Here is a 27,971-nt window from a genome sequence, read left to right on the forward strand (position 1 = left end):
TGACAAATACCATCTCATTTCTCTGTCTATGGCTTCCCATCATTGCCACCTCCATGCATCCACTCTACAAAGAATTCCTGAGCACCTACTTTGTGCTGGTAACTTAGGACTTTGGGAGGAACTCTTTCAGTTCCTCACCGTGTTGCCTCTAAGCCTTTGCACAGGCTGAGCCCTCTGCCCAGAACACCCTTCCTGCCTGGCTAATGCCAACCCATGCCTTAAGGCTTGGCTCAGGGGACGCCTCCTCCGAGAAGACCTCCCTGACTCCAGGACAGGTCAGGTGCTCCCTCGGAACCCCCCAGCCCCCAGGCATCCCTCACCATAGCCCCATCCACGTTCTGGATGTCATGCACAGTAGCTGGGCTGTACTGCTCCTGGGGGCACTTTAAGAATTGTGGGGGACTTCCCTGGTGGTCCAGCGGTTAGGACTCCACGCTCCCACTGCATGGGGCACGGGTTCAATCCCTGGTTGGGGAACTAAGATCCCTCATGCTGCAAGGCGCGGCCAAAGGTAAAAGAATCGTGGGAGCATATTTGGTTGTTCCAGGGATGGGGACACGGCTGGGGACATGGCTGGCATTTAAGGGGGCCATAGGTCCCCTTAAATTTGCACATGTACCTAATTACATTATTTTACAAATACATAATCGTCCTGCCCTCAGCTCCCCACCCCAACCCAGCAGAAGTTCATGTAAGTGACAAACCTGTTTATAACCATTGGAACCGAGAACCAAAACCTATTTTATGTATAAACAGAAGACCTATGTATTTTGTGCATGGTCGATACCCACTGCATTTTACAGGAAAGTGGCTATTGCGTAGCAAGGGAGGATTTAGTTTTGTTCAGATTTCACTAAGAAATGTCCAGCGTTCGGAAGCTCATGCTGCTAGTGAGGTTAACGTGTCCTGCTTGTGGCGGGGGGGCTGTCTCGCTCGCTGAGTCGCACCTGTGTCCAGGTGTGAGCACCTGGCCACTCCAGTGGACGTTCTTGGGCCACTGGCCTGAGCACTTTCATCTCTCCATGCAATTTTATTCTAAATAACTTTCTCCTCGCCTTGCAGGGGGCCACATTAAGTGTTTTCAGAAGATGGAAGTCTGTGTGTTTCACTATTCCATTTCAGCATTTCAAGGGCACCTGCCAGGATGCTTGTTATAAGAAGGGGGTGCTGGATGTGATGCTCTGAGAACCCCAGAATGCAGTGGGAAGGGTGGGGTGGTGGGAAGACAAGGTTGTGAGAGCACGAGGACGGAGGTGTTGGCAAGTGTGCCCAGGGCAGAGGCTGAGGTTGGAGGAAGCCAGGACCTGGGAAGGCCTGGAGGTGACAGGGGCTGGTTGGGAGAAGCAGGGAACTGTTGACCGGACCCCCAGCTGCTGAAGAACTTCCACGCTCACTGGAGACTCAGAGGGACCCCATGGAGAGCGTTGTTGACCTCAGGGTCAGAAGTCGGATCTAGAGGTCAGGGAGAGAGGACTGCTTTTGGGGAAGAGGGAAAGAGACTTCGGGGAGAGGAGAGGTCAGGGGAGTGTATTTCCTGTTTTCAAGATGGGGAGGCTCTCCAGTGTGTTGGTGAGAAGAACCCATGTAATTCGAAATTCAGGGGTGAAGTGGTGTCATTCACGGACCTGGTGGGGTTGCTCTTTCCCTGAGATGGTGTGGGGAGGTTGGGTAGGGGTGTGTAGGGGGAACTGGAAGTGGATTCTCTCTCTGGAGACCTCAAGGGGTGGGGCTTGGGTGGTAACCATGGTAACCGAGAACCATACACAACAATAGTTCACACCCCACTGGCACTTATTCTGCGCCAGACTCTGGTTTAAGCTTTTTTCAGTGAATTACCTCACTGCATCCTCTGGGCACATGCCGAGGTCAGTACTCTGATTAGGTCCATTTTGCGGAAGAGAAAACTATGGCCCAGAGAGGTTAGGTGTCCTCCGCAAGGTCACACAGCAGGAAGGGAAGCTGGGTCTATGTCGGGGCTGGGGGGTGGCTGGGGTTGGTGCTTCAGGTCATATGAGGACAAGGAGAAGACGAGATTGGTCCTGTCCACCGTTTCCCCTTTGGGGTCACCCCAGTCCCCATGCTCTTGGGACCCTCAGGCTCACCTGAGACTCAAGACCACTTCCTTTCTCTGAGGTCAGAAGCCCCGAGGCTGGCTGTGTCTGGCTGGCTCTCCTGACCCCGAGGACTTGGTTCCTCTTCCTGTCCCTTCCTCCTTCCCCCACCCAGCTGAGTGGGCCTCTGCCTCTAGTAGTCCCTGTTATCTCTCCCTCTGTGTCCCGCCCCAGGCACCCGGGACCCCCAGATCCATCCTAACTCTATGTGATCACAAAAACCACGGGGTTGTTTGTGGCAGAGCGAGAGGTTTTCCTCAAGAGGGTACAGTGTGAGGGAGGAGAGTCGACGATTTTGGCAAGGGATGGATTGGGTGTGAGGCCTGGCTTAACAGTCGGCTCTGTTGACCCCAGGGAGGCCACTTCCTTTCTCCAAGCCTCAGTTGTTCCATCTGTAAAATGGATTCCATAATAAATCTCCTCTGTGGGTTTGCTAGGGGAAGTAAATGAGCCAGTGCTGAGAAAAGATGCACTGGGGTGCCTCAGGAAATGGCAGCCGGTGGCCCCAAGAGCATGTACTAGAAGTGATCAGTGGCTTGACAGGATAGAGGAGCTGGTCGATGTAGACTCGTTGAATGAATAAATGAACGAAGTATCATTGGGATGAGACTGCCCCCTGCCCTGTGTCATGGGTGTCCATCTCTCTGTGACCCCCAAGTCTCCAACCGTCAAGTTGAAGCTGTTTGTTCCTTCCTTGGAGGGTGAGGGTACCACAAAGAGGTTGTGGTCATAGTTGACCGCAAGTCAAGGATGACTCAACTGGCTGGGGTTCTTGTGAAAGATAGTCAGGGGTCAGAGGTGGCTGGGATGGGAGTGGGGACGTAGATTCTAACTTCAGCTCTTCAGAGAGGCTCCCCTCAACCCACAGCAGAGGGTGTGGAGGGGTGGAGCTTCCCTGGTGCCAAAGGAGGGAGGGCCAAGGTGATGGCTCCTGTGGGGCTGGGGCATTGGGGGCACTAGAGTGAACACACTTCCTGAGCCCCTACTGTGCACGGAAGTAGGTGGGGACCAGGCCTAGACTCTGCCCTTGAGTAGTTCAGAAGCAAGTTGCCCAGAGGAGACAGTGATCCCAGTCAGACGGTGCTAAGGAGAGCTGAGGCAATCAGAGAAGGCTTCCTGTAGGAGGCAGGCTTTGCAACATGAACGTCCCAGACCGTGTCAGGGGTGGCAGCAGGAGCCATGGGCCAGGAAGGCCTTGGGTGTGTGTGGGACACCAGGATCCTAGTTTCTTTGGAATAGAGAATGAGGCAGGGGTGGGCAGCCTGGAGAGTATGGGGGTCAGCCCACACCCCCAGGTGGCCTCTTACCTGGCAGGAGGAGGAGGAGGTTGTAGGTCAAGGTGGCTGTTAAAAGTGTGACCCTGGGGATCACTGAGTTGAAATCCTCTGCTATTTTGGGTTGTACGGCAGCTCGCCTAACCTCTCTGCCTCTGTTTTCTCATCAGGCAAATGGGTATATTGAGGGCCATGGACCTCACGGGGCAGTTGTGCAGATTCAACAAGGCCAAGCTTGTCAAGAAGAAACACTAGCTTCCCTCCATCGGCAGCAGCAGCAGCAGCGGCAGCCTGAAGCTGGCCGATCCCACAGGCACGGGGCACAGGGTCAGGAGGAAGGGCTGGATGAGGGTTTTGCAACTTGCCCTAACTGCTCTGGCCTCCCTGTTCCTGGGTGGTGATGAGCAAAGCCCCAGACTGGAGAAAACAACGAAACAGCCACTTCCTTCCTCGCCGGGGTCCTGTGCACTGTGGCTGCCAGCCAGCAGAGAGGCAGAGGCGAAGCTGCTCTCCAGCCCTGGCCACGCCCTGGCCCCCCGGTGTGCCCCTGGAGCCTTGGTCCTACTCAGTGGGGTTCTGGGGCTACACCCTGTGTCTGTACACCATGCAAACAACATTCTCGTCTCTAAAGGCTCTCAGGTCTCCCCCTCCCTTGGGAGGGGTGTCTCAGTTTTCTTTTGGCCTAAACAGAGGCTGTTCTCCAACATGTGGGGACCCTTGTCCTTCTAGAGTCTTTCTTCCTAATTCTCTCTTGACCTGCCAGCCTTTTCCATCCATCCCCATGGCCGCCGCCCCTCGGTCAAGCAGCCGCATCACTGGTCTCCCTGCTTTATATCTGTACTTTCAGAACAACCACGATTACCCTCAGGTCACCACCATTATCAACCGAGGACAACAGATGGCTGCCTGTACCTGCCCCCCCAACCAAAGCCCAACAGAAACTGCTGATAACCTCAATGCCAGCACCACCAGCTCACATCAGACAGAAAAACACTGACGGATTCCACCACCTGTTTCCCCATCATCACTCACCACCATCACCACTTATCACCAGCACCAACAACCCATAATAACCAACCACCATTGACAGTAACAACCGCGATTGCAAGATACTAGCCATCAACAACCACACATGACCCCTTAAAGCAGCAGTCAACCATACCCCTTTCCAAAACCAGGGACGCACCACCACTAGTCCCAAGACCGTCACCCCAAATCAGCAATGAACGACCAATGGCAAACAAACATCATTGTGACCACCTGACTTCAAAGGATGGCCAGCTGCCATCGTTCCACAGATCAACCCTCCAGCTGAAGACAACCAACCGCCAACCACCAACATTCAACACTCGCCAGCACCAAAAGCAACCATTACTATCACCAGCCCACCCACGAGAACCGTGGGCACCACCAACTTGGGACAACTGACAGCAATGACCACCATCACAGCCAATGGCACCAACAACCCAACTCCTCTACGGGAACCAAGAAGGAGGCACATCCACCCACCACCACCGCTAACCCCCACCGTGAATGAGCGTCACCCACAGCGGCAGTTACCGTGCATTGAGCACGTATTATGTGCTCTTTAAAGCACTTTACGAACATCGTTTCACTGAATCTTTCGACACTCTTCCTGGCACCCATGACACCTCCAGGAAGATGTCAGCACCCCTAGACAGAGGGATTGGCCTCATGGATGGATTCCACTTTTTTTTTTTTCTCTCTCTGTGGTCCTCTTGCATGAGTTTCTCCCTTCCCAGACACGGTTGGCCAAGCAAATCATTGACTAAGCATTTCACACAGCTTCCTCAAGGGGGGCTGCTTTTCTCTCAAGTAGCAAATCATTTCCTGTGTTCTTTTGATCAAGGAGTCTACCTGGCTTGGCTCTGTCTGGGAAGAGTTTCCATCCCAAGCCCAGAGCTCTAGCTGGTGGTTTGCTTGTGAATTAATCAAAGGGGTCCTTGGACAGTGATGCCCAATTTATCACTGACTTTCTGAAATAAGACATTCTCTCTCAGGCTAAGGCAATCCTTGCCTCCACCTTGGTTAGCCGCCTGCCGCAACTGCCAGAAACACTACAGGTGTCACCACCAGCTCTGTGACTGTCCCAGCCACCCACCCTCATTAACAGAATGACAAAAAATGAAAGCTGAAGTGGTTTGCAGAGGCACGGAGTCGTGGAGTGACATAGCCAGCCCAGGCTCCCTCTTGATGTGTGTGACATGATGCTACTGCATCTAGACCCAGGACCATGACAGTCTCCCCAACCCTGTCACCACAGTCATCATCAGACCTCAGTCTCCCCAGGTGGCAATGCTTCTGGCTGCAGTGTTTTTCCCTGCCACCCTCCCGGAGAAGGGTACCGGTGGTGGGACGGACATGCTGCATCTCACCAACTCCTGCTTCTGTGATTGCTACAGCCAGACCACCCCGTCGCCCACACCAGCATGCTGTCACGCCACCATCACTGCAACCCACCGCCCATGTGACCCATCTGACACAGCTTCCCCTCCCAGCTGTGGACGCAGAGGGGCTGAATCCCAAACCCTCTGAACGTTCCAGTGGAGAGATTCCCCCAGACACCTTCCACATCTTGACAAACTTCCAAATATGACATATGTGGGAACTGAGACTCACAGAGGGGAAGTGACTTGCCCAAGGCCACACAGGAAGGTGAGGCACCAAACTCGGCTGGGAACTGGGTTCCCTAAGCCCCAGGAAAGGGATCTGTCCCTGTCCCTGCAGGCACTGTGTGATCCCTTAGGACCATCTTCTGTCCTCCAGTTACTGCTCCGTCCTTTGGTGCCCCATCCCCATTCTGGCATCCTGTCCACCAGCCGATGGGAGTTTGGTCCCCTGTGAGGGATGCTGGCAGCACCTGAGCTGCACAGAGGGACCCCAAAGGGTCTGCTGTGCCCATTCTCATCATCCCACTTTCTGATGGTGGCCTCTAGGTGCCTCCACCTGGCTGGTGCCGCCACCCCTGCACTTGAGGGCCCACCCTGAAGGACTTACCATGGTGGGGGCTGGTGTCTGGGTCCCTGGGGGATGTCTGAATGGGTCGTGGCAGGGATGCAGGCTCAGGGGGCCCCAGGGGGCGGCTTGGGCATGGCCCTGTTCCTGCTGCTTCAGCGGACTCCCAGACCTAGTTCCTCTTATGACAGCCCCCTTCTCACTTCCTTTGGCGGGAGGGGCCGCGACTAGAGGGGAGGGAAGCTGGGCCTGGGGGGCGGGGAGAGAGCCCAGGCAGGGCCGAGGGAGCTGGTTGTTTGGGGCTCTGAGCCTGAAGGGAGAGGTTAAGGATGGATGACAGCCGCTGTCAGACCCCAGAAAGCCGCTTCTCCAACTCCTCTGGGACGCGGCTGCAGCAAACTGCGCTGCAGGTCAGCTGGCTGCAGGACTGACTGCTCCTTCCTGGGCTTCGAAACCACTTCAGATGTATGTCTCCTCTGGGCATCCCCGAGCAAACTCCCACCTCCAGAGCCGCTTCGGCTGGTCCTTCCTCCAGAAGGGACCTCGGGAGCCAGGTGTGTTTGTGTCAAGGGGAGGGCAGCGGGAGTGGCGGGTACCAAGAACTGAGAGCACCTGGAAGGTCCCAGACTTCGGATGTCACACCTGGAATTAATGACCCCCAGCTCTGTTACTTCCGGATCTCCCCATTTTGTCATCGTAGAACGGCGGCACCTGGCACACGTGGGATCCAAGGGTCGGCCCATCTCCGGATCTTTGGGAGACCAGCAGGAAACGGCAGTTCTTAGAGGCTGTCATCTGATACACATCGAGGAGGTGGCGGGGGCAGAAGCCGACCCTGGGTGAGCCTGGCAGGGAGGGCTGTGACCAGGGGTATCCCTGGGCTCCCGGCAGCACACCACACCCTGCCTAGAGGCTGGCACGCCTCGGCGCCCCCTAGTGGCCACATCTGGGGAGAAGCCCGTTTCTCCCTGGACCTCCTGCGCAAGTTTGCTCAACCGACTGGCTTGGCTTCCGCAAACCTCAGCAATGCTTCCAGCCACTAGGAGTGAAGAGTCTGGAGGACCCCCACCTCGTTGAGGGCGTCAGGGGAGGCTTCTGGGAGGAGGCGATGTTTGTGCTGAGAGGTGAGTTGGAGTTAACTAGGTGAACAGGGAAGGGGAGGGTACACCTGGCAGAGGAAACAGCTCTAGCAAAGGTCCCAAGATGGGAAGAGGGTAGGGAGATTGAGGGACTTCCGGGAGTCCAGCGTGACTGGAGCCTGCAGAGTGACAGGGAGTGTGGTGGCTGGAAAAGCAGGCGCCAGGCTGTGTTGCTTAGAGCGCCTCCGTGAGAAGCTGTATTTTTGACCTAAAATCACTGGTTTCTAGTCTGTGTTGGAACAAGTCCCCTTTGGCCTGTTGGGGCCGACCCGCGGGGGGCTGTGGTCGCTTGCAGGATCGGGGGTAGGGGACAGCTGAATGTGACCCAGTCTCACTGACACACACCCCCCCACGCACGGAAATCTACACAAGACAGAACTTTATTGATGTAGGGCTTCCTGGCGAGGGGTGTGTGGGCCCCAGGGCAGGGCCTGTAGCACCATGATGGGGGTGGCCTGGATGACATGGTCCCCCTGGGGCAGGCAGGGCACAGGATGGGGTGGATCTTCCCAGCTCTGCCTCACCCTGTAGCTGGTCTGGTTAGGTGGAGGGTGTCAGGGAGGTCGTGCTAATCCCCTCCCCCGTGGCGGACATAGATTCCCCCCCAGCTCAGAGTGGAGGGGTAGGGCAGTGCTGGGGCGGGGGGCAGGGCACCGGCTGACCCCCTCCCCACCCCCACTCTTCACAGTACATATTCCGATCAAAGGCGGGGGTTGTGCTGGGGGTCTCCCTAAGGGTGGGTGGCAAGAGCATTAGGGCGAACAGTTGTTCCCACCTCAAACCCACCCTGGAGGGGGTCTCATTCTGAACTGGGAGACGGGAAAAGGAGGGGCCGTGGGCGTGGCCAGCCCCTCTCCATCCCCCTCAGCCAGGAGCCCCGCAAGAGTTCCCAATAAATAACTTCCGGCTCCGTCTCACCCTTCACTCCCAGCTCCTGCCCCCCTCGGGCTCCTTCAGGCTGGCCAGCTGCAGGCCTGGTCGCCCCACCCCCATCCCCAGCCGGCCCCCAGCCTTGGCTCCGAGGACCGTGCGCCCTCTAGCGGCCTTGACAGGTTTTGCAGCACATTTGGCGGAAGTAGGCTCGGCTGCAGAACTGAAATTTCAGCACCAGGGGGCAGTAGGCGACCTTGTTCACATCCTTGCACTCTGGAGGGGGCGGGAGAAGAGTAGGTGAGGGGAATCAGGTCTCAGCACCCCTTCTGGCAGCGGCGCGACCGCAGGCTGCACAGCGCTTCCTAGCTCCTCTGTGCCTCGGTTTCCTCACCTCTCAAAGGGGGCTTATACCAGTAACTATGTCATTAGGTTGTTTTGAGGATGTTGGGAGGGAAGTGCAGGTCTGGGGCTGGGACACCGTGCTACACCACGAGAAAAGTGTTCCTTTTCCAGTTATCTGTTTGGAGCTGTAATCCTTGCTCGTTTCCCTTTGTAACAGACTGAGAACCTTGAGCTCCAGAGCAGTCACTCCTCTCAGGGTATTTGTGTAGTTTGTGTTCAGGGTAATTGACAGTCTGTTCATGACAATGGACCAGGGTTCCCAGTTAGCAGTTAATGATGTATGACAGGGCCCGGTGCTAATAAAGGGCTTCACGTGCATTATTTTAGTCCCTCTCCCTAACAGGGCACTCCCTCAAGTGAATATATTAAACGCCTCTTGATAGATAAGAATACGAAGGCACAGAGGTGGAATGTGAATCCAGGCAGTTTGGTTCCGGTGCCCTCAGTAAGTAACCTATTGCTCTCTATGAAACATAAATTTACTTAGGTAGAAAAAAATGGGTATATTTAAAGCAGTGGTTCTCAAGGAGATGCGATTTTGCCTCCCAGGGGACATTTGGTGATGTCTCGAGACATTTTTCAGTTTTCACCACGGGGAGGAGGGGTACTATTGGCATGCAGCAGGTAGCGGTCAGGGATGCTGAACCCCCGACAATGCATAGGGCAGCCCCCGTGACAAGGAATCATCTGGCCCCAAACATGAATAGTGCCTGAGGCTGAGAAACTGATTTAAAGAAAAATATCGGGCAGATAATGTTATACATGGAGACGATCAAGGTGAAGGTCATGGAGGTGGCTGGAGGAATGACCTGAGTTTGGGCCCCCAGAAAAATCAGGTGCCTACAACGCCTGGCGCACAGTGGCACCTAATACATGTTGGCAGGCAGGGAATGGTGAAAGATGGTCTGGAGAAGACAGAGAAAGGCATTTCCGTGGTTGCAGAAGCTCTAGGGCCAATGGCCTGGAGCCCCAGCTCTCCTATCTATGGCGTCCTCTGGACAGGACCCTCCTGGTTCCCTCCCCGCCTCACATACCTTCCAGGCCGTCGCCGGGGGGCGCGCTGTCACACTTGGCCTCGCACTGCTGCGTGGCGGGGGGCCGCAGGGCGTCCGCGCACTCGCGTGAGGGCTGCCCTGTGTGGCTGGAGCAGCGCACCGGGCGCTGTTGCTGCCCGAAGCCGCACTGCGCGGAGCACTGTGGGGAGTCGCGGATGAGCCGCAGCCCAGCGCGGCCACCCACCCTGCCACCCGTGCCCTGGTTCCCGCCCTGCAGGGCGCGCCCGCCTACCTCACCCCACTCTCCCGCCACCCAGCGGGCCGGCGGGCAGCGGCGCAGGTTGCAGCGCATGGTCGCCGGCGGCTTGGCCGCGGGCGGGCAGTGCGTGGGGGGCAGTGTGGCGCGGTGATCTGCGCTCTTACAAAGGACGACACGGTGGCGGAGGCCCGGCCCGCAGCTGGGGGTGCACTGCAGTTGGAGGGGGCGTTTCATGCTCAGTGGGCGCCTCCCTCCCCGCTCACACAAGGAGTAGGAAGGATGCTGGTCCGCTGGGAGGTGAGGACGGTACAGCTAACTTTGGACCAGTCACGGTGGGGGCCGGGGGGCTCACTAGGGCTAGCGGGAGTGGGGAGGCGCCTCAGTGTGCACCCGACATGGGCAACCCAGGCCCCTCCCTGCTCTGCACAGGGCGGGAAGGGGCGGCTGACCTCCGACCAGTCGAGGGCGGCCCACTCTGGAGGGCAGGCCGGGCCGTGGCAGGCCTCCAGCACCGGTGGGCGCGGCTGCGGGCAAGCGCTGTCGTCCAGCGCCTTCTCCTCGGCGGCCGACACGCGGCGCTGGCACACGACGGAGCGGCTGCGCACGCCCGCATCACAGCTGCGGCTGCAGCGCGACCAGTTTCCTACGACCCAGCTGTGGGGGGAGGGTTAGTCTGAGACAGGACGCCGGGCAGGCCACCTTGAGCTTGGGGCACGAGCAGATCCTCCTCCTCGTCAACAGGTAACATCATTGTGGAAGCTGGCACCGGGATGCCTGCTGCTCCCGTGCCCCACACCTCGAACTCAGAACAACTTTCTTCCGCACCCACGTTGGGGGCTGGGAGGCGCATCATCCCCAGGGGAGTTCACCTGGACTTGGCCAGGGAGCACCATTGCTCTTTGACCTCACCTTAGGGAGCACCCACTCCTCCGATCCCAGTAGCACCGTCACTCCAGTGCTTGCCATCCCAACCCTGCACCCTGGCAGGCACTCACTCGGGTGGGCAGGGCTCTGTGTTGCAGGCGCGCTGCCTCTTGGGTAGCTTGCTGTGGGCGCTGCAGTGGTGCGGAGCCACGGCTGAGCTGTCCAGCTGATTGCGGCACTCCACAGCCTGCACCTGGCTGCCTGGGGACGGGTGAGAGGTCTGCTCAGCCCTGCCCGACCCAGAAGGTCAGCCTGGTGACCAGGACCTGCCCCACACCGTCCCACCCCGGCCTCACCGCCTGCACACTGGGCCGAGCACTTGGTCCAGGGCGCGTAGTGCCAGGAGTACGGAGGCAGTGCATCTCGGGTGATGGGTGCATTGAAGCGGTAGCGGAGGACCGGCAGCTCAGTCCGGGCCAGCACCTGGGGTTGTAGGCGGGGATCAAATGGAAATCAAGTTCGAGGCCCCACAAGGATGCTAATGTTCTCCTGCACCTTGCTCCCAGCCCTGCTGTTACCATGATGATGAGAGATGCGTTAATGGGTCCCAGGGCTTCTAGGCTCTGGGTCTGATCCGGCCCTTGTCGCAGCTGAAAGGTGGTCCCGGCCAGGGGCAGGCGGTGAGGCTGGGGGGTCCCAGGCAGCCCCTCCAGCAGCAGGGACTCCTGGTCCCCCTTCAGGGCTGGGGGACAGCATAGGGGTCAGAACCCCAGCCACGCTGACGCCGCCCCTGCTGACCCCCCGTCCTCATCCTCCCACCTCTGGCTCACCCAGGTGACTGAGGGAGAGGTTCAGGTCCTGGATGAAAATGTGGACGGAGCCTTTGGGGATCCAGACGACTTCCTCGTACCCTGGACAGTGGAGCTCAGATGTCACCCACTTGGCCCTTCCCTGCACCTGCCTGTCTCCCCCATTCCTGGTCCCTGATGATAACAACTAACCATTACCATGCTAAGCACATACAGAGACATGCCACCTCATCCGCAGCTCTGACCTTGTGAAGTTAGATGTGTCATCACACCCACTTTACAGATGACAAAACTGAGGCTCAGAGAGACAAAACAAATTGCTCAGGTTCCACAGCTAGGAAGTGGCTGGGCTGGGATTTGAACCCACACTTTCTCACCTCTCAAACCATCAAAGTGGCCCGACCCGCCCCCCACCCCCCAACAAGCAGCAGGGCTGGGCTTCGGCAGAGGGAAGGGGGCACCGCGGGGCCCTGACCCACACAGGGTGACTTGGCGGTTTTAGCAGTCAGAGTCAGGTTTGCAGTGAGCTCCATCACTTACGACCTGGATGATCTTGGGACCCTGTGAACCCTCTATCCCTGCCCACCTGTGTCCCCCCTAGTTTATCTGTACCCCAGGACTATCCCCTGAACTCCACACTTGGCCCTCAGTGTGTGTTTGGTCCCTTAAGCCCACCTCCCCTCTCCCACCTCACGGGGGTCTCTTCCCTTCAGCCCAAGGTTGGGAGGCATTCAAGTTCGCCACACCCTGCAGCTATCCCCACCCCTAGTAAGCTCTGTGCTTTAGCACAGAGGGTCCCTCAGCCTCCTTGGGGGGTCAGGCGCCTGCCCCCTCAAGACCCGGTTTGAGGCCCTCAGGATGGGGCAGGGGAGAGATTTAGGCCTCCACCCCCTTGGACACTTTAATTGCTGAGCTTTAGGCACCAAGAACCCAAGCCAGTCCCTGACCCTGACCTGGGGCATCACGTCCGGGACCTTTTGGGGTCCCTTACACCCCAGTGGGCCCTCGGCTCTGAGGAGTTGCTGATCTTGGCTACTGTGGTGGGGCGAGCCCCGCCCCCAGCCACCAAGTGGGGAGTGTGAAAGGGAAGCTGGGGGGGGGTCTCTCACCGGCTCCAGGCCAGGCTGGGCTGAAGACCCCCTCGATGGTTTCGCAGGCGCTGCCATCACCCCCACACACTCTGCACTTGTCTTCCCGCAGGTCAGAGCCCAGGACCCGGTCGCAGCCCACGTGCTGGGGAGGGCAGTGGTGTGCGTGGGGGAATTCAGGGAGCCGCCCCCCTCCACCTCCGGCCCCCTCTCCCCTCCCCTCTCGCGGGGAGTCCCCTCCACCTTGCACTCGCCGCTGACACAAATGTCCACTGTGTCTGGGCGGCAGGGCGTCCCGTCCACCACAGCCGCCGCCCTCTCCGTGTAGAAGTTGAAGCCTTCTGCTAGGCACGTGAGCGAGCAGGCCTTCACGCCCCCTGGGGGGCACGGCCCCATCAGACTGAGGGCCAGACCCCAGACCCAACAAGGACAGGCAGGTTGGGCAGAGGGAGCGGGGCCTCCCGGTGTTCAGTCCAGGCGCTGCTGAGCCACATCCCGGGCGCGCTGGCTCCTTGGGTGAGGGGAGGGCTCAGGGCAGACCCCATGATATGGTCTCCACCTGCGGCTGTCCCGTTACTGCCCCAAGGCCTTCTGAGTCCCCTGCTCACCTCCCCGGTACGTTTTCCACGTGTAGAATTTTCCACGGAAGGGGACACTGTCAAATTCAGAGCACTGCATTTCCCTGAAGTCCTGGGAGCCTGGGGGACAGTCCTGGGGCACAAAAACGGAGAAGTAGGGAGGCCAGGTGTTGGGGGGGATGCAGTTAGGGCAGAGGCCTGGGGACGGAGAACTAATGCTCTGAGCAGGGGTGGGTTGGAGGAGTGAGGCTGGAGGCAAGGAGGCCAGGGAGGAGGCCGGGGAGGGGGCGTGGTGTCTGAGATGGGAGGAGGTGACTCATTAGAGTTTGTGGGCAAGCTGAGGATAACACCTGGGTTTCTGGTCTCAGACCATGGGGCCTTGAGAGAGCTGGCTTAGGAAGGAGCAAAGCCCACTCTTCGTGAGTGTGGGGGATGTGTGGACGGAAGTGTTGGACAGGAGACTGTGGTCTTTGGGCAGAAGGCAGTGCAAGCAGGGGACGAAAACTTGGCCACTGGATTTTGGGGCAGGGAGCTCGGGTCAGCTTTGGGGCAGGAGCAGGGCTTTTGGGGGGAAATTGGGCAGTAAAGGGAGGAACGCGTGTAGTTGGAGAGGGTTGTCAGGGGCCAAGCAGTTATTTCCAGGTGGGAGACGCATCTACTGCAAAAGTGTGAAGAGTTGGAAGGAGACAGGGCCCAGGGCTGGTGTAGGGAGGTCCGGGAAAGGAGGGGGTGGCCGCTGCAGGTTTCCAGAGGAGACGGTGGCCAGCTGGCCCAGGCTCGTTGGAAGCTGATGTATGCCTTTCTTTTCCCGCGTGTAAGAGGGGCCAACGGTACCCGGCTTGGGATCCTGGGGGGACTCACATCGGTGTTGCAGGAACGGTGCCTCCGTCTCTCGCCCAAGCAGTACTTGCCCCCGATCGTCGGCCTGGAAATGGGGGTGGACGGCAAAGAAATGGGGCAGGGGGAGTAGGGGGCGAGGACCGCCCGCCCCGCTCCCCCGGCATTGGGGCCTGGGGGCTGACCTGGGGCTGTCGCAGTGACGGCTGGAGGAGGACACGCCGCCGCCGCACGTCCGGCTGCAGTCGCCCCACGGGGTCCACGGGCCCCAGGCGCCGTCCACGCCCTCCGGCCGCGACCCGAAGGGGACGCAGACCCGCTTGTAGCACCACTGCGGGTGGGATGATGGGGAGGGTGAGTCGGGCTTTGCGGACTCTCTGGGGTTTGGCGCTCAACCCTACCCCCATCCCAGCCCCCCAGCCGGAAGTCTGAGCCCTCCTGAGGTGGAGCGAAAGCGGGACGGAGGTGGGGTCTGAAGACCGGGATTCTGTCCGGTAATATGGGGGCGTGGCTAGGGTGAGACACTGTTCAAAGAAGGGGCGTGGCCTAAACTTTGGGTCCGGAACGGGTGGTGAAGCTAGTGTCGGGACGAGCGTGCAGGGCACGGCTTGAAAGCGAGTGTGGCCTCAGGCCAGGGGTGGGGCTTACAAGCAGTAGGCGTGGCCAAAGCCGATGGAGGGGTCTGGGGGAGGTGGTGGGGGCGTGGAGGCTCTTGGCCTGCGCTCACCCCCTTGTCGATGGTGTGCGTCTGGCACAGCGTGCCCTCGGCGGCCGGGATGCTGTTGGTGATGCACCGGTTGCTCTTGCTCAGACACCACAACTCGCTGCAGACCTCCTGCGGGCCAAGGCGCCCGCTCAGCCTCGCCCCCCTCCCACTTGCCTTGGGAGGACCGAGGCGACCCGCTCACTGCCGGCGGACAGTGGGGCCCCCGCGTTCCTTTCCTGGGTCTCTTTTTGCAAGCCCTTGTGGGGGCATGGGCTGGGACCTCTCCTCTGCCTGTAAGCAGCACTTATAAAACACCTAGGAGTGCCGCAAACTCCCTTAGGCACCACAATCCCCATTTTACTATGAGAAAACCAAGGCTCAGCCAGGTAAGGTCACTCGCTAGAAGTCACACAGCTCCTAAGGGTTAGTCTGGATCCTAACCTAGAACTTAGATCGCAGCGTCTATGGTCTCATCCCTCTACAGTTCAACCCGCGGCGCCTCCCAAGTTTCTAGGAGAAACCTTGGGACCTGCTGAGAAATGAAGAGGAAGGACTTTTAGAATGGGCAAAGCAGCCCGCCCAAGAGCAGTGGTTGAAAAATCAGGCCTGATGACGGCTCAGGTCAAGGGCCCTGTCTCTCATTCTTTTTCCAGCTGGTAGTGCTCACCGTTTCCCCCACCTAAACTGGGGAAGCTCCCAAAGCTGTTAATCTATGGAGGGTTGAGAGGGGATAAGGGCAGGCTGGGTTTATGTGGAAAGTTCCTCTAGTTCTCCCAGTGAAAAATCAGCCCATCTTCCTCCTGAGTCTTACTTGGGCTGGCCCAGACCCTGGCATCAGGTCCTGTCCCTGGCAGGAGGCTGGACCAGTCCCAGGGAGTCACTCAGAGCCTTTAGGTTCAGGTTAATTAATACCCCTGGACAAGCCCCACTGGGTTCAGGTGTGGCCAAATTTGATCCTCTAGCCTACATCCCGCTCCACATCCCAGGGTCTTTCCTCTGAGAAGTGAAGATCCTTCTGTCCCCTTTTTACAATCACGTGTAATCTTCTCTTAGAACCTGATCCTTCCAAACTTTGAAGATTTGGGATTGGACTGAGCAATGGCGGTAAGAAGGAACTTTCCTGTGTTAGCCTCTGAGAGACACCTGCACACACATGAGAAGTTTGGAGGGTTGTTCTCAAACCTGCTCCCTCAGAAGATACTTCTCATCTAAAAACTCAGCCTGGTTTGCTGGCTTCACTTGGCTTATGTTCTCCTGGCCATGTGTAAAAATATCACAGGCCCTGATCCCACTTCTGACACCTCTTAAAGAGAACTGCCTAATCCAGTCCTGCTCTTCCTCCTCTCCACAAGGAGGTGCCATGGTATATATGAATGAGTCCTGGGCCACTCATGGAGACTTCAACTCCACCACTGACTTGCAACACATTTCCCCTCTCTGGGCCTCATCTGTTAAGATGGGCCTTGTCTACATATGGCTGAGGGGCATGTAACAGAGTAGATATGAAAGGGCTTGCATAAACACCCTGTTATTGAGTAATAAGACCACAACTATCTCTGGACCAGGCACCAGGCCCAGCTCTTTACACATATTAACTGGTTTACATGTAGTCAATCATTTACCCCTTTGCCAGGAAGGCCAGGAAGATGTTCCTTGGAAAAATAAAAGGAAGAATCAATTCAACATACAGCCAGCAGTGGTCCTTGCTTGATAATCTGGCACTTTCTCCACTTACCCACCCCTTTATAAAATTTAGATTCATAGAGAAACCTAGATTCCAATCCCAGCTCTGTCATGTTCTCGAATGGTGGCTTTGGGCAAGGCATCCTCCTTAGGCCTCAGTCCCTTCTTCTGCAACATGGGGGCAACAGGGTTGTCAGGAGTTTAACTGAGATGATACATATCACATGCTTGGCATACAGTGAGCATTCAATAAATGTCAGCCATCATTGTCATCGTTAGGACACCTGGACACAGCAGATGCTCAAGAGTACCTTCTGAACTCTTTAGGAATTCATCAGAGGGAGCTGTAGTTAGTTACCAGCCAAGTTGGGTGGGGTGGGGTGCTGAGAGTGGATTAAACATGAGTTGACCCAGGGTTTGTCTCCTTGTCTTGCACTGGAATAAAGCGAGGGCATTTTAACAGCTGCCTGCTCCCTGTTTTGAGTTAACATGGCCTTAGCTTGGGCAAGTCATTCCAGCTGATCTTTTTGAGTCTTGAGGGTGTGGAGAATTGGGACTGCGTCTGGGCTACGAAGGCTGAGGCTGTGAGGAGTTAGGGGGTGTGTTCAGGGAATTGGGGGAGGTAGGCAACGGAGGGGCAGACCCCGGATGAGCCGGTGGTCCCTGGTGGCTGAAGAGGGTCACCAGCTTCCTCGGGGGAGCTGGGAGCGGCATCCCCAGCTCACTTCTCTACGGGTGGATGGGGCTTTGGGAGCTGAGTATAATCCTCCCGCGAGAGTGGGGAGTGATCAGGAGGCTCAGAGCTTGTCCAGCTAAGGACTGGGGTCGAGAGATCTCGTGAACCAGTCAGTGGGGGAAGGAGGGAATGCAGACAGGGTATCCCTAGAAGGATCTCTCCAGTTTTTTGCCAAGTGGGGAAGATGGTTCATCCCCAGGGAAACTAGTTCCACCAAATCTGGATGTTTCGTTAAAAATGGCCCAGTTAGGGATCTTGGGACTTCAGTCCTGCTGCAGCAGAAGGTGGACCCCCAGGCTCTCCCCAGCTCAGTCCCCAAAACAGGGGTCTGGAGAACCAGGAGATCCCGTTCTTGTTCCCGAGCATTGTGACTGTGGGTGACACTCGTATAACCCCATGCACCTCTGTCCTCCCGTCCCCCACTGAGGCCCACTTCCCTTCCCAGCTCTTCCCACCCCCACTGCCCGTGTGTGGGGTGCCCACATGGAGTTTCCCACCCCCGGTGGCCCCCCCACCCTGGTGGTGGTGGCCCCCTCCCCTCCCAGGAAGGAAAGCAGGAAGGCTCTCTCTACCCCGTATTTACACTGACGCGATTTGACTCCATGCTGGAAGCGGCATTGTTCGTCTGCATCATAGGCCTGGCCGGGGGCCACTGTTGGGTACACGAAGTCCTGTCTGGGCGGCCGGTTGTTCAGGCAGAGCCCCAGGCCCAAGCTGTGGCGAGAAGAGAGCAGCTGTCACGCTGGAGGGCTGCAGGCCAAGAGCTCAGAGGCCCCAGCCAGGTGCGGGTCCCGGGGAGCAGCCCTGGGAGCACATGACCCTTCTCAGAAGCGGCCCTGATTGCCAGAGGTCCTCCCCTCCCCCAACGTGAGTGTGTGTCCCTGGGTGGGACAGGCAGGTGGGTCCTCACTCCAGAAAGCTGGTGATGTAGTCACGGCTGCAGGAGGACCACACAAACGGGTTGGTCTTCATGGTGATGTGCGCGGCCATGAGTTTGGCCGGGTCCTGGCCACGGGCCCCGCAGCTGTTCCCCACGCCGTCATGGTTCATGCCAAACCTGGGGAGAGGAGCGGCGGCTCTGCCGGGTGTCGAGGGACCTGCCAGGCTCCTCCCGCCCGTCCCCTCCCGTGTCCCCGCCTCACGTGTGTCCGATCTCGTGGGCAATGGTGAATGCTGTGGCCAGGCCGATGTCTTCGTTGATGCTACAACTTCTCTCTCGCTCACACATCCCGCCCACTGGGGCCAGGCCTGGGAAATGGGCGTGTGGGGCTGCAGCTGGGGGCTCGGGGCTGCGTCTTCGACCCTGTCCACTCTGCCAGGTCCCCACCCCCACCAGGGCCAGTGTCACCCAGCCCACTGCCTTCAGACGTGCCTGAAACCCAGGGGACCCGGGTACCTAGTGTGCCGCAGGGTTTGTTCTTGTAGATGCAGATGTCATAGCTGTGAAAGGAGAGGGGGGGCCGTGAGGGAGCTGGGCTGACTCCCTAAGCCCCGCTGCTACCATCCTGCCTGTCTCTGGTGGCTGAGTCCTGCCTGGGAAGCGTTCCCTGCCTCGGAACTGAAGCCTCATGCTCTTGCCCCAGCTGGCCTTGGAGATGCCGGGGTGCATGAATGACCGACGGAATGAATGACAGAGTGAGTGAAGGATGCGTCAGTGTCCGAACAGCCCCACACCTGCCTCCCCACATCCTCAGGCTCCCCAGCAGCCCCTCCCCCTCCCTGGCTCCCCAAGCGGGTGGCTGCACAGTCTCGGCCTCTTCCATCTCTCAGCAGAAGTGATCCCTGCTTAGACCTGGACAGTCCCCTGGGCAGCTCGTCCCCCGGCTCAAGTCCTAGTGGAGCCGTCCCCGCCCCTCACCGTGTGATGAGCACCGCTGTGTCATGGTTGGCCACGCCGTTCTCTGGAATGGCATTGCCATGGCCGCTACGGTTCACGATGGATTTCTGCCACTTACAGAAGCTGTCCAGGGACTTCCCAGCATGGTGGGTGATCTCCAGGGTGGGCTGAGGGTGGACAGAGAGAGGTACATGGGTACTAGCCACCCAGGGGAAGGTGGGCAGCGCTGGCGTGCAGGGGAAGGTGGGCCCCCCCCACCCCGCACCTGGTCCTCCGTGAGCAGGATGAGGCGTGTTACCAGGATATTAACGATGTTTCCCAGACTCGAGTCCTGGAAAAGTTTGGCAACCTGACCTCCAAGAAACAAGAGAGACCGAGTCTTAAGAGGGGCCCAGAGTAGAAAACAAAAAGTGACACGATGACAATAGCTTGCTTCAATCTAGTACCTACTGTGTGCTGGGGCTCAGGCTACGCCTGCTGCGTAGATCTTCACAGGAGTACGTATTATCATTCCCATTTTACAGATGAGCAAACTGATGCTCAGCGGGTTAGGATGCGCAGCTGGCAGGCGCTGGAAGTGGGATTCAAGTCCGGCTAAGCCTGCCTGCCAGTGCGTTTCTTTCCAGCTCACTCCTACCCTGCTCAGCTTGTCTGTCTACTTGTCCTCCTTCCTCCCTGCCCACCCGCCGGCTGCCTCTGCCCAGAGATGGCCTAAAGGATGTGCTCATCTGGCCTCATTCCATACTGTCTGAAGGTACCAATTTGAGCATCACCACCGGAAGGTGGAAGTGTGGGGGCAGGAAGCTCTGGAGACAGTGGTCAGAGGGGAGGAGGAAGTGCCCAGGGGTGAGTGGGCACAGATGATGGAGGCCACTCTGTGCAATGACCTTGGAGCCCTGAGCCATCACGGTCCCATGTGGAAACCCCCAGAAACCCTGGCAGGTTTTAGGGAACTTTGGAAGCCCAAGGGAGGAAGGCGGGTCCTGGGCAGAAAGCAGGGGTATCAGATATGAAGTTATGTCAACATAACGGGCCAACTGTCTGCGCTAAACTTCTTGTCTTCCCTTTTTGCTTTAGTGGAACAACAGCATCACTCATCAAGCCCTTACTGTGTGCCAAGTGCTCTAGCTGGCTTCCCTCTCACTATCTCTGACCCTTTTGTGATAGATACTAGTATAGCCCCATTTTACAGAGGCAGAAACTGAGGCTCAGAGAGGTCCACCGTCTTGATCAAGATCTAGGATGGGTGCTGACTCTGAGCGTGGGTCAGCCAGGTCAGCCTGTATGCATTTATAGGTAGGCGCTTGGGCGAGCCCTGCATGAAGACAGATGTGCACCAACGTGTGTACTGCTAACCTGGGCAAGTACCTGCAAGTCGCCCATTTATTTTTTTATACAGCAAATAATTACAGGGCACCTTACTGTGTGCTAGGTACTGTGTTAAGCTTTAGCAGTTCACTGCATCCACCTTAGCCTTATGAAGTCAGTACTATTATTATACCCATTTTACAGATGGGTAAACCAAGGCAGAGAGGTAAAGTAACTTGCCCAAGGGCACACAGTTCAAAAGCGGCATAGCTGAGATTTCAGGCCAGGCTGGTTTGCTCCCGAGTCCATGCTTCTAGCCACTGTGCTAGGCTGCTTCTCCTCCTTCCTGGCCACCAAAAGCCCTCCTTTCTCACTTACCCTGTCCCCTCTCCATTCTCTTTCACTGGCCTCAGGTCAGGGATGGGGGGGATGGTGACACCCCTTTTCCTAACCTCTGGAGTGAGCTCTACGTTCTTGGCGCTCCACGCCCAGGGAGGGGGAGGCACTTACAATGTTCATGATGGCCAGCACATACTGTTCCACGTCTCGGCGCCCGTGGTAGGCCACCATCATCTTGTCAGCCACCACCAGGGTCTCCACATAGCGCTCTCGGCTGACCGAGCGCTTCAGGCCTGGCTGGCCGCGCTCTGTTTCATTCCCGAGGGGCCAGGCAGGTGGCGGTTTCAGGGTGCGCAGCCACCAAGGCCGCCCCTTCCACGGTTTCTCATCTGGATGGACAATTTCTGGTCATTCTGCTGCTTGCTCTGATGGTCCAACTCCCTGTCTGATGATTCATCTGGCTGTCAAATAGCTCATTCTTTTGCTGCTGGTTCTACAATGATGTGGCTGTCTCTCTGCCAAACTGGTTGGTTGAACAGCCGCCCAGCATCCCATGACAATCAACATGACCGTGCAACTTCCCGACAATTCCACGGCTCGAATGGATGTGTGTAGCAGCCTGCCTCGCTGCCAGAACTGTGTGCTTGTACGGCTCCCTGGCCTTCTGACTGTGCAACTTTTTACTCACCCTGCTGCCAACTGTCTGGCTGTAAAACAATCCACCTGCCTGACGGTCTTATTGCTCGGCTGTCCCAGCGACTGTCCAATTGTGACACCATACACTTTTCTGTTTCTACAACCCCCTGTGGTGGTGTGTCTGCCACGGTGTGCTACTCTGGGACTCTCAGATTATGCAACTAATTCGATGTTCCAGTGGCTCTGCCTTTCCACTGGACAGAGATCATTTTTTTTTAGCTGTATGATTGTCCTGGGGAATCTTCTGTTGTCTAGCTAGTTTCCTTACTTTCCCATTCCCTAAACGCCTGATGTTACAACTGTCCTCCTGCAAGTCGGGTTGTAAATCTGATCCTCCGAATGGTGGCTAAGGTCTCCTGGTGTTTTCCTTGTGCAACTGCCCCGATATTGGTTACCACCATCCCGCTGCTTAACTGTCTGATCAGACGATAATCCTAGAGATGGATGGCTTTACACCTGTGCGCCTGCCTGGCTGTCCAGCTGCCCGTCTCACTCACTGCTGGGCCATCGGACTACGGCAGTGACGGATGCGCTGTTCCACTGTCTGCTGCCCTGCTGACTGTCTGCACTGCTCCCTGGTGTAGCTGCCTGCCGACCTTCTGGATGGAGGGACACTGCCAGCTACCTCTGCCTCAAGGCAAAGATGTTGTGCACCCCCTTTGCCCAGCCCCAGAGAGAAAGATGTATGTACCTCTCACTCCACAGGCTGTGTCCAGGTGGGGGTGACGCAGGGAGGAACGCTTGTACACCACGTGGGGACCACTCTCCTCTGGGCCCCGCTGCCCCTTGGGCCCTCCTTGCAGGGGCTCGATTAAGTATTCTTCTTCATCTGCCACAATCAGGCCATGCTGGGGGTTGGGAAGTGGGACAGAGGGCTCGGCTCAGGTTCTGGTTCCCAGGACCCCTGGGACCCTATCTCTGTCTCTATGATTTAATTCCTTCCATTTTACTGGGTTTATGTTACTGTTCCTTTTCCAGTTTCTTTGACGTTCAGCTCATTAATTTTTAGCCTGACCTAAGGCTACACATTTTCTTCTACGGACTGCTTTAGCTGCATCTTAAAATAGCTAATCCTTTCGATTAGCTCGAAATGCTTAAAGAACTTCCACTGTGATTCCTTCTCTGACCTATATACGTGTTTTTCTTAACTCCCAAACTCGTGGGCATTTCCCCCTACCGCCCAGAACCCTCCACTCACCAGGCCCCCACAGGTGCTGATGGCCACGTGGGAGCTGCTGGCCTGGCCCTGCAGGTGGCCGGCGTAGAGGCAGTGGGGCCGGGCGGCCCTCTGCCAGGCCAGGCCCTCTCGAGTCCAGTACTCCACGGAGACATGCCCCGCCAGGAGGCGAGGGCTGCGGGTCAGGTTCAGCAGGAAGTGGGTGCTGGGTGCTGCCACCTTGTAGAAAAGGCGGGACTCTGCTTGGGGCCCTGTGCCCCGACGCTGCCTCCTGGGGGTTGGGGGTGAGAAGGCCAGCAGTGCCCCGTTGTGGTCCACTCGGGTGGGGAAGGCGATCTCATAGCTCTCCAGACTGGACAGGAACTCATCTGTGGGTGGGGGTCAAAGGCTTGGGGACGGGCCCTGGGAAGGACCCCTGTGTCCTGCCCGCTTGGCTGCAGGGTAAACGATGCTGGCTTCAGTGAATCCTGAATCCAGGTCACCTGCTCCAAGACTCTGGTCTCACTGACCCCAGGGCCTACCCCACCACGACCACCGGCCCAGCTGCACTGACCCCTCCTCAGTTCCTTGCTCGGTCCCCCACCACTACCCCCGAGCCACCCCTACCTTGAGACCGGAAGGCGTGCGTGACCTCGAACGTGAGGCCCAGCCCCAGGGCGAGGGCCCAGCGGAGGATCTGGCAGGCAGGAGCCATAGAGGCCACGTGTCCACATGTCTCTCCCCAGCCCCGGCTGCCAGCAGCCCCCACAGCGCTGCCTTCCCTGTTCACAGCCTGGGCAGCATCACCAGGATCCTGGGATGGGAGAGCTGGGTCAGCGGGGCCTGGTCCTGCTGCCGGGCAGAGCCAGTGCCAAGGTCCCTCACCAGGCAGACAAAGACACCTGCAGCAAGCCCTTCACTCCCAGCCTCACGGATGCCCATGGCATTCCCCCCTCCACGCCCCTGGTTTGAAGACTCTGAATGCATTTCCTTACTCAGTAGCCTCTCTGTCCCCCCCCTCCCCCCACTTCCCCACTATCCTCTGTATGCTCTTAGGACAGGCGGGGACCTTGACTCCGTGAGCACTTACTATGTGCCAGCGACTGGCCAAGCTTGTTCATGCCATCTCATTTCATTTCTGCAATAACCCAGGGGATTCGTTCATCGGGTGGCGACTGTGTGTAATATGGATACAGTCCCTCTCCTCCCACTCCCCCCCACCCCGTGGGGCTCAGTCTCACAGGAATGACAGATGACAGACAAGTAAACGAAAAGACGTGTAATTCAGATCAGGACACGTTCTTCATGAGAAATAACCAGGAGGCTTGCAAGCAGAGGTGGGAAGGATGAGAAGTGAAGAGACAGGAGACAGTGCAGTGGTCCAGGCAGAGGAACGGCAGGGGCAAAGGCCCAGGGGCAGGCAGGAGCTTGGTGTGGACCCAGGACCACAAAGGGCCAGGGCAGGAGGGCAGCAAGGGGCTGCTGGCCTGGGACACACTTGAAGGCTGGTCAGCGTGAATTTTCAACCCATATTAAACCCGAGGCCAGTGCTCGGAGCACCCCTTCCCCCGGGGGCCCTGCCTTCAGATTCTGTGTCACGGGTAGCACAACTCACCCCACCAGCGGGGCTGCAAACCCCTGCATCGTGGTCTCTCTTCCTGTGACCTCTCCTCCACCCTACATTTCCAGCCCGGCCCCTAGTCCTGCTTCCTCTCATTTCTCCTCGAAGCTCCGGGCCTGCCGGGCAGGTCTGTTTCTCCAGCATCTGCCCCAGGCCGGCCTGCCACAGACACCACTCTGGGCCACCACCCTGTGCCAAACCCTCCACCCCCCTCCTGTCTCCGCCCTCCTTCTCCTACTCTGTGCAATTTCCCCCTTAATCACATACTGTCTTGTTTTCTTTGCAGCCTGGCCAAGTCTGAGAGTCGATCCCCAAACAGGGCAGTTCAGCTCCTGAGAGATGGAGCCAGGTTTCCTCCAAGATGCTGACTTAGAAGCTGACACCCACCCCCCGTCCCCGGCCACTTCTGATTGGACCCCTCCAGCTATGGGGAGCTCACTCCCACTCTATGACTGTGGTGCTCATTTCAGATGGGCTGATGCTTGGGTTTCTCTTTTTTTTTTTACCTTTTGGGGTCTTCAGTTGGTGGCGCGGTGTCGAACCTGTGTGTGAGTCTCTCTGGGCCTCAGTGCCTCTTCTGGGAGCCTGGACAGGGTGGGAGGGGGCAGTGAGGAGAGCAGAGCTGGGTCTGGAGTTCAGGGGTCACTGAGGACACCCTGCCCTTCTCCCTGGCCCTGGTGATCCTCCTTTTCGCTTTCATCCTCCCTCTGTTCCTAGTTCCCCATCCCCACCTCCCTCCTCCCAACTTCTGTCCCCTCCCATCCCCATCCCCTCCCCTATTCCATCCTTGACTAGCTCTGGGATCAAAGCCCCTTCTGTGTGTGTGGGGGGGGTCCCTCGAGCCCCCTCCTGCCTTAACACCCCTCCCCATGCCGAGGCGGCAGCATTCTCATTGCAAGTGAGGCTGGAGCCCCCCAGCCCCCCAATCCTGCCCCTTTCCTCCTTCCCATGCTGCCAGGCCTGGTGCAGAAGCTCAGTGGCTCTGTGGCTCTCTGAGTCCTCACCTCGGTCCTCTGAAGCTGGGCCCCTCCCCCCTACAACCTCTCCCATGCCTCTGGTGCTTCTAGCTCAAGTGGGGTGTGGGGAGGGCAGAAGGACCCAGCACAGGTGGTGGGTGAGGTGCAGGATAGGAGGAGTCTGGGGGGGGATGTACAGGTACAGGTGTCTGCCAGGGTGAGGCCAGGGGGAGAGAATCTGGAACAGTGGTACAGCCCACAGTGGGGCTGGGAGGTATGACCTGCTCTGGGCATTGGGGGGACCACGAACAGATTGGTGGCTCTGGTGGGGGGGAAGAGAAGGCTTGGGGGTGGGTAGAGGATTACTGGGCCTGAGCCTGGGGTGGGGGGGCCACAGGATGTCAGCTGGGGGTCTCCCCTGGGATGTGTGCGGGTGACTACACATCCATGACTGTGCATGGCTATAACTGTGTATATGTGACTTTGTGTGTGGTGTGTGCCCACGTGACTGTGTGTGTCTGCCCATGTGACCCTGTGTGTGACCATAAGAGTGTGTTTGTGTGTGTGTACCCAGGCCTGGCCATCTCCTCCAGCCCCTCCCTCCTACAAGGCAGGAGGGAGATGGCCAACGTGGGGGAGGGTGCCAGCCCGCTGGAGGTGGGGGAGGAAATACCGGCGGAAACAGCCTCTGGAAACAGAGGCTCCATCCCATCCCCGGGATCCTGCAGGGATCTGCCGCTCTACACCCAGATGTCCAGGGCCGGGCTGGGGGACAGGGCCGCGGAGCCTCCCTGCGGAGGCCAAGGCCGAGACTGCCCAGGCAGAGGCCCGGCCAGCCCAGGCTCTGCACATCTGGCCGGGCAGGCAGGAGAGGCGGCAGCCCCTGCCCGGAGAGCAGACAAAGGCCCGGCCTGCAGGAGGAGGGGGCCCGGCACCCGGCGGGTCTGCAACCAGCCGCTAATTAAAGGCCCTGAGCTGATGGCTGGAGACACTCGGAGACAGACGGTTGTGGCCCCGATGACCAACTCAGGGGAAATGGGCGGCGCCACTCCCACACCCAGACACACAAACACACATTGGCAACGACGTGCACGCACACACACTTGAGGGTGACCACACCTGTGAGGCTGGGGACCAACAACCAGACACCGCAGACCCACAAAGGACCCCCCAACACTCAGGACACACTCACACCCTGAGACAAACATCCGAGACACACAAACTACACATTCCCCAGACCTATGTGCATACATACACACACAACCCAGAGTTACACACCCAGGCTTACGTGCAGACACGTACACACTCATTTCCACACTCACAGCAGACCAGGAACAAATTCACTTAGTCCTCCAAACCTTGAGACCCACCAGATGCACGTACACACAGGCATTTACGCACATGAAACTCAGACACACACGGAGACACACCGGCAGATGTTTGGAGAGACACACTCATCCAGACATTTACACCCAGGAGATGCTGACCTACGTGCACACACTGGCTTACACTCACACTTCCGCAGACATAACACCCAAATCACACATCACACACAAATTCAAACACAGCCAGGCACTTACATTTTCATACAGCCACACACGCGCAGACACACGGCATTTATACAGACGTGGATGTCCACACACACACACACACAAGCCAGGCACTTACATTTTCACACAGCCACACACGCGCAGACACACGGCATTTATACAGACGTGGATGTCCACACACACACACACACACACACACACACACACGGAGCAAACAAACGCAGACAGGCGCTCCCAGGAACTCAGGGGCGCGTTGTGTGTCGCACACGCTTAGGGACATCGCACACCGCCACAACCCCCATGGCCCGACGTTCATCGTCCGGCGGCCCACGGCCATCCCCGAGCGACGACGCGGACACACAAAGTCCCCCTTAGTCCCGCACCCCCGCCCCGCCCCGCCCCGCGCCGTTACCCGCGGCCGGCCGCCCGCCCGGGCCTCCGCCTGCAGTCCCCGCCGCCGTCTCGCCGGCCCACGCGCAGGAAGGGAGGGAGCGAGCGCGGCGGCGTGGCCGGGGGAGGGGGCGCGGGGACGGCACTTCCTGAGCAGCCTGCCAGGGTTATAAAAAACCCCCAAACCGCGCGCCGCCAAGACCCCGCCCGCCGCCGCCGCCGCCGCCGCCGCCGCCGCCGCCGCCGCCGCCGGTGCAGGGCCGCGGGCTGGACCCGAGCCAGGGACCCGGGAGCTCGGGCGGCCCCGCCCGGACAGGCGCCCAGTCGTGGGGGCGGGGGAGGGATGGAGGATGGGGGTGAAATACGGTGGGGGCGGGGATAATGGGCGGCGGCGGGGGGGGGCGGGGAGAAAGAGGTGGAAGGGTGGGGGGAGGGGAGAAAGCCTAGGGTAGGGGGCTAGAGAGGGAGGGAGAATTGGGTAAGGGTAAGGGAAATGGAGGAAGAGGAGAAGGGGGTGGTTGGGGGAGGGGGAAGTTGGAAGGGAAAGAGGCGGGGCAAGGAGGAGGAGGCAAAGTGAGGGGGGGCGGTAAGGGGCAGGAATGGGGCCAGAGGGGGATGGGGGAAGAGGGTGGGGGAGGGGAGGGCCCACTCCCTCGCCGGCATCCACAGCGTCCACAACAGCTGTTATTTATTGAAGGCGAGTCCTCGCTCAAACAAGCATTTATTGGGCGCCTCCCGTGTGCCAGGCACAGTGCCCGGGGAGGCTGAATACATCTCAGCTCGCCCCC

The 27,971-nt window shown here is 58.4% G+C and overlaps 2 protein-coding genes and 1 long non-coding RNA gene across 9 annotated transcripts in view; 1 reads left to right on the plus strand and 2 right to left on the minus strand.

The window, feature by feature from the left end:
• MYO1F (myosin IF) overlaps nucleotides 1–6,558 on the minus strand; it is a 31,419-nt gene extending 24,861 nt beyond the window's left edge. For 2 of the 4 annotated variants that reach the window (XM_004277328.4, XM_049708708.1), the window contains exon 1: nucleotides 6,404–6,558. In XM_004277328.4, the coding sequence (XP_004277376.1) occupies nucleotides 6,404–6,406 (3 nt within the window). In that variant the 5' untranslated portion in view covers nucleotides 6,407–6,558. Of the gene's footprint in view, nucleotides 1–4,945; nucleotides 5,009–6,403 lie in introns of those variants that run through there. The other 2 variants (XM_033401011.1, XM_049708707.1) reach the window with 1 other exon arrangement.
• Nucleotides 6,559–6,629: 71 nt separating this feature from the next.
• Nucleotides 6,630–27,971, plus strand: part of LOC105748395 (uncharacterized) — a 42,407-nt gene continuing 21,065 nt past the window's right edge. The window contains exons 1-2 of one of the 3 annotated variants that reach the window (XR_007476816.1): nucleotides 6,631–6,915; nucleotides 7,062–7,485. This is a non-coding gene — a long non-coding RNA (uncharacterized LOC105748395). Of the gene's footprint in view, nucleotides 7,486–27,971 lie in introns of all 3 variants that reach the window. The other 2 variants (XR_007476815.1, XR_004475484.2) reach the window with 2 other exon arrangements.
• On the minus strand, nucleotides 7,875–27,260 carry ADAMTS10 (ADAM metallopeptidase with thrombospondin type 1 motif 10). Of its 2 annotated transcripts, XM_004277329.4 has the most exons (26): nucleotides 27,206–27,260; nucleotides 24,794–24,872; nucleotides 23,294–23,480; nucleotides 22,709–23,055; nucleotides 22,202–22,358; nucleotides 20,986–21,203; nucleotides 19,433–19,516; nucleotides 19,189–19,334; nucleotides 18,727–18,770; nucleotides 18,473–18,578; nucleotides 18,241–18,387; nucleotides 17,903–18,044; nucleotides 14,933–15,040; nucleotides 14,391–14,536; nucleotides 14,230–14,293; nucleotides 13,399–13,501; nucleotides 13,034–13,167; nucleotides 12,812–12,935; nucleotides 11,724–11,804; nucleotides 11,472–11,635; nucleotides 11,250–11,376; nucleotides 11,025–11,154; nucleotides 10,479–10,683; nucleotides 10,063–10,239; nucleotides 9,810–9,969; nucleotides 7,875–8,646 (listed from the first exon to the last, which is right to left on the minus strand). In XM_004277329.4, exons 3-26 carry the CDS (start codon nucleotides 23,379–23,381, stop codon nucleotides 8,537–8,539), a joined length of 3,312 nt encoding a protein of 1,103 aa, XP_004277377.1. In that variant the 5' UTR covers nucleotides 23,382–23,480; nucleotides 24,794–24,872; nucleotides 27,206–27,260; the 3' UTR covers nucleotides 7,875–8,536. The 2 variants fall into 2 exon arrangements, with proteins under 2 accessions (XP_004277377.1, XP_049564667.1); XM_049708710.1 differs by lacking the exons at nucleotides 7,875–8,646; nucleotides 9,810–9,969; nucleotides 10,063–10,239 and having other exon boundaries at nucleotides 10,540–10,683; nucleotides 11,025–11,150.

Source organism: Orcinus orca, chromosome 3 (genome assembly GCF_937001465.1).
Source record: "Orcinus orca chromosome 3, mOrcOrc1.1, whole genome shotgun sequence".
NCBI classification, from domain to species: Eukaryota; Metazoa; Chordata; class Mammalia; order Artiodactyla; family Delphinidae; genus Orcinus; species Orcinus orca.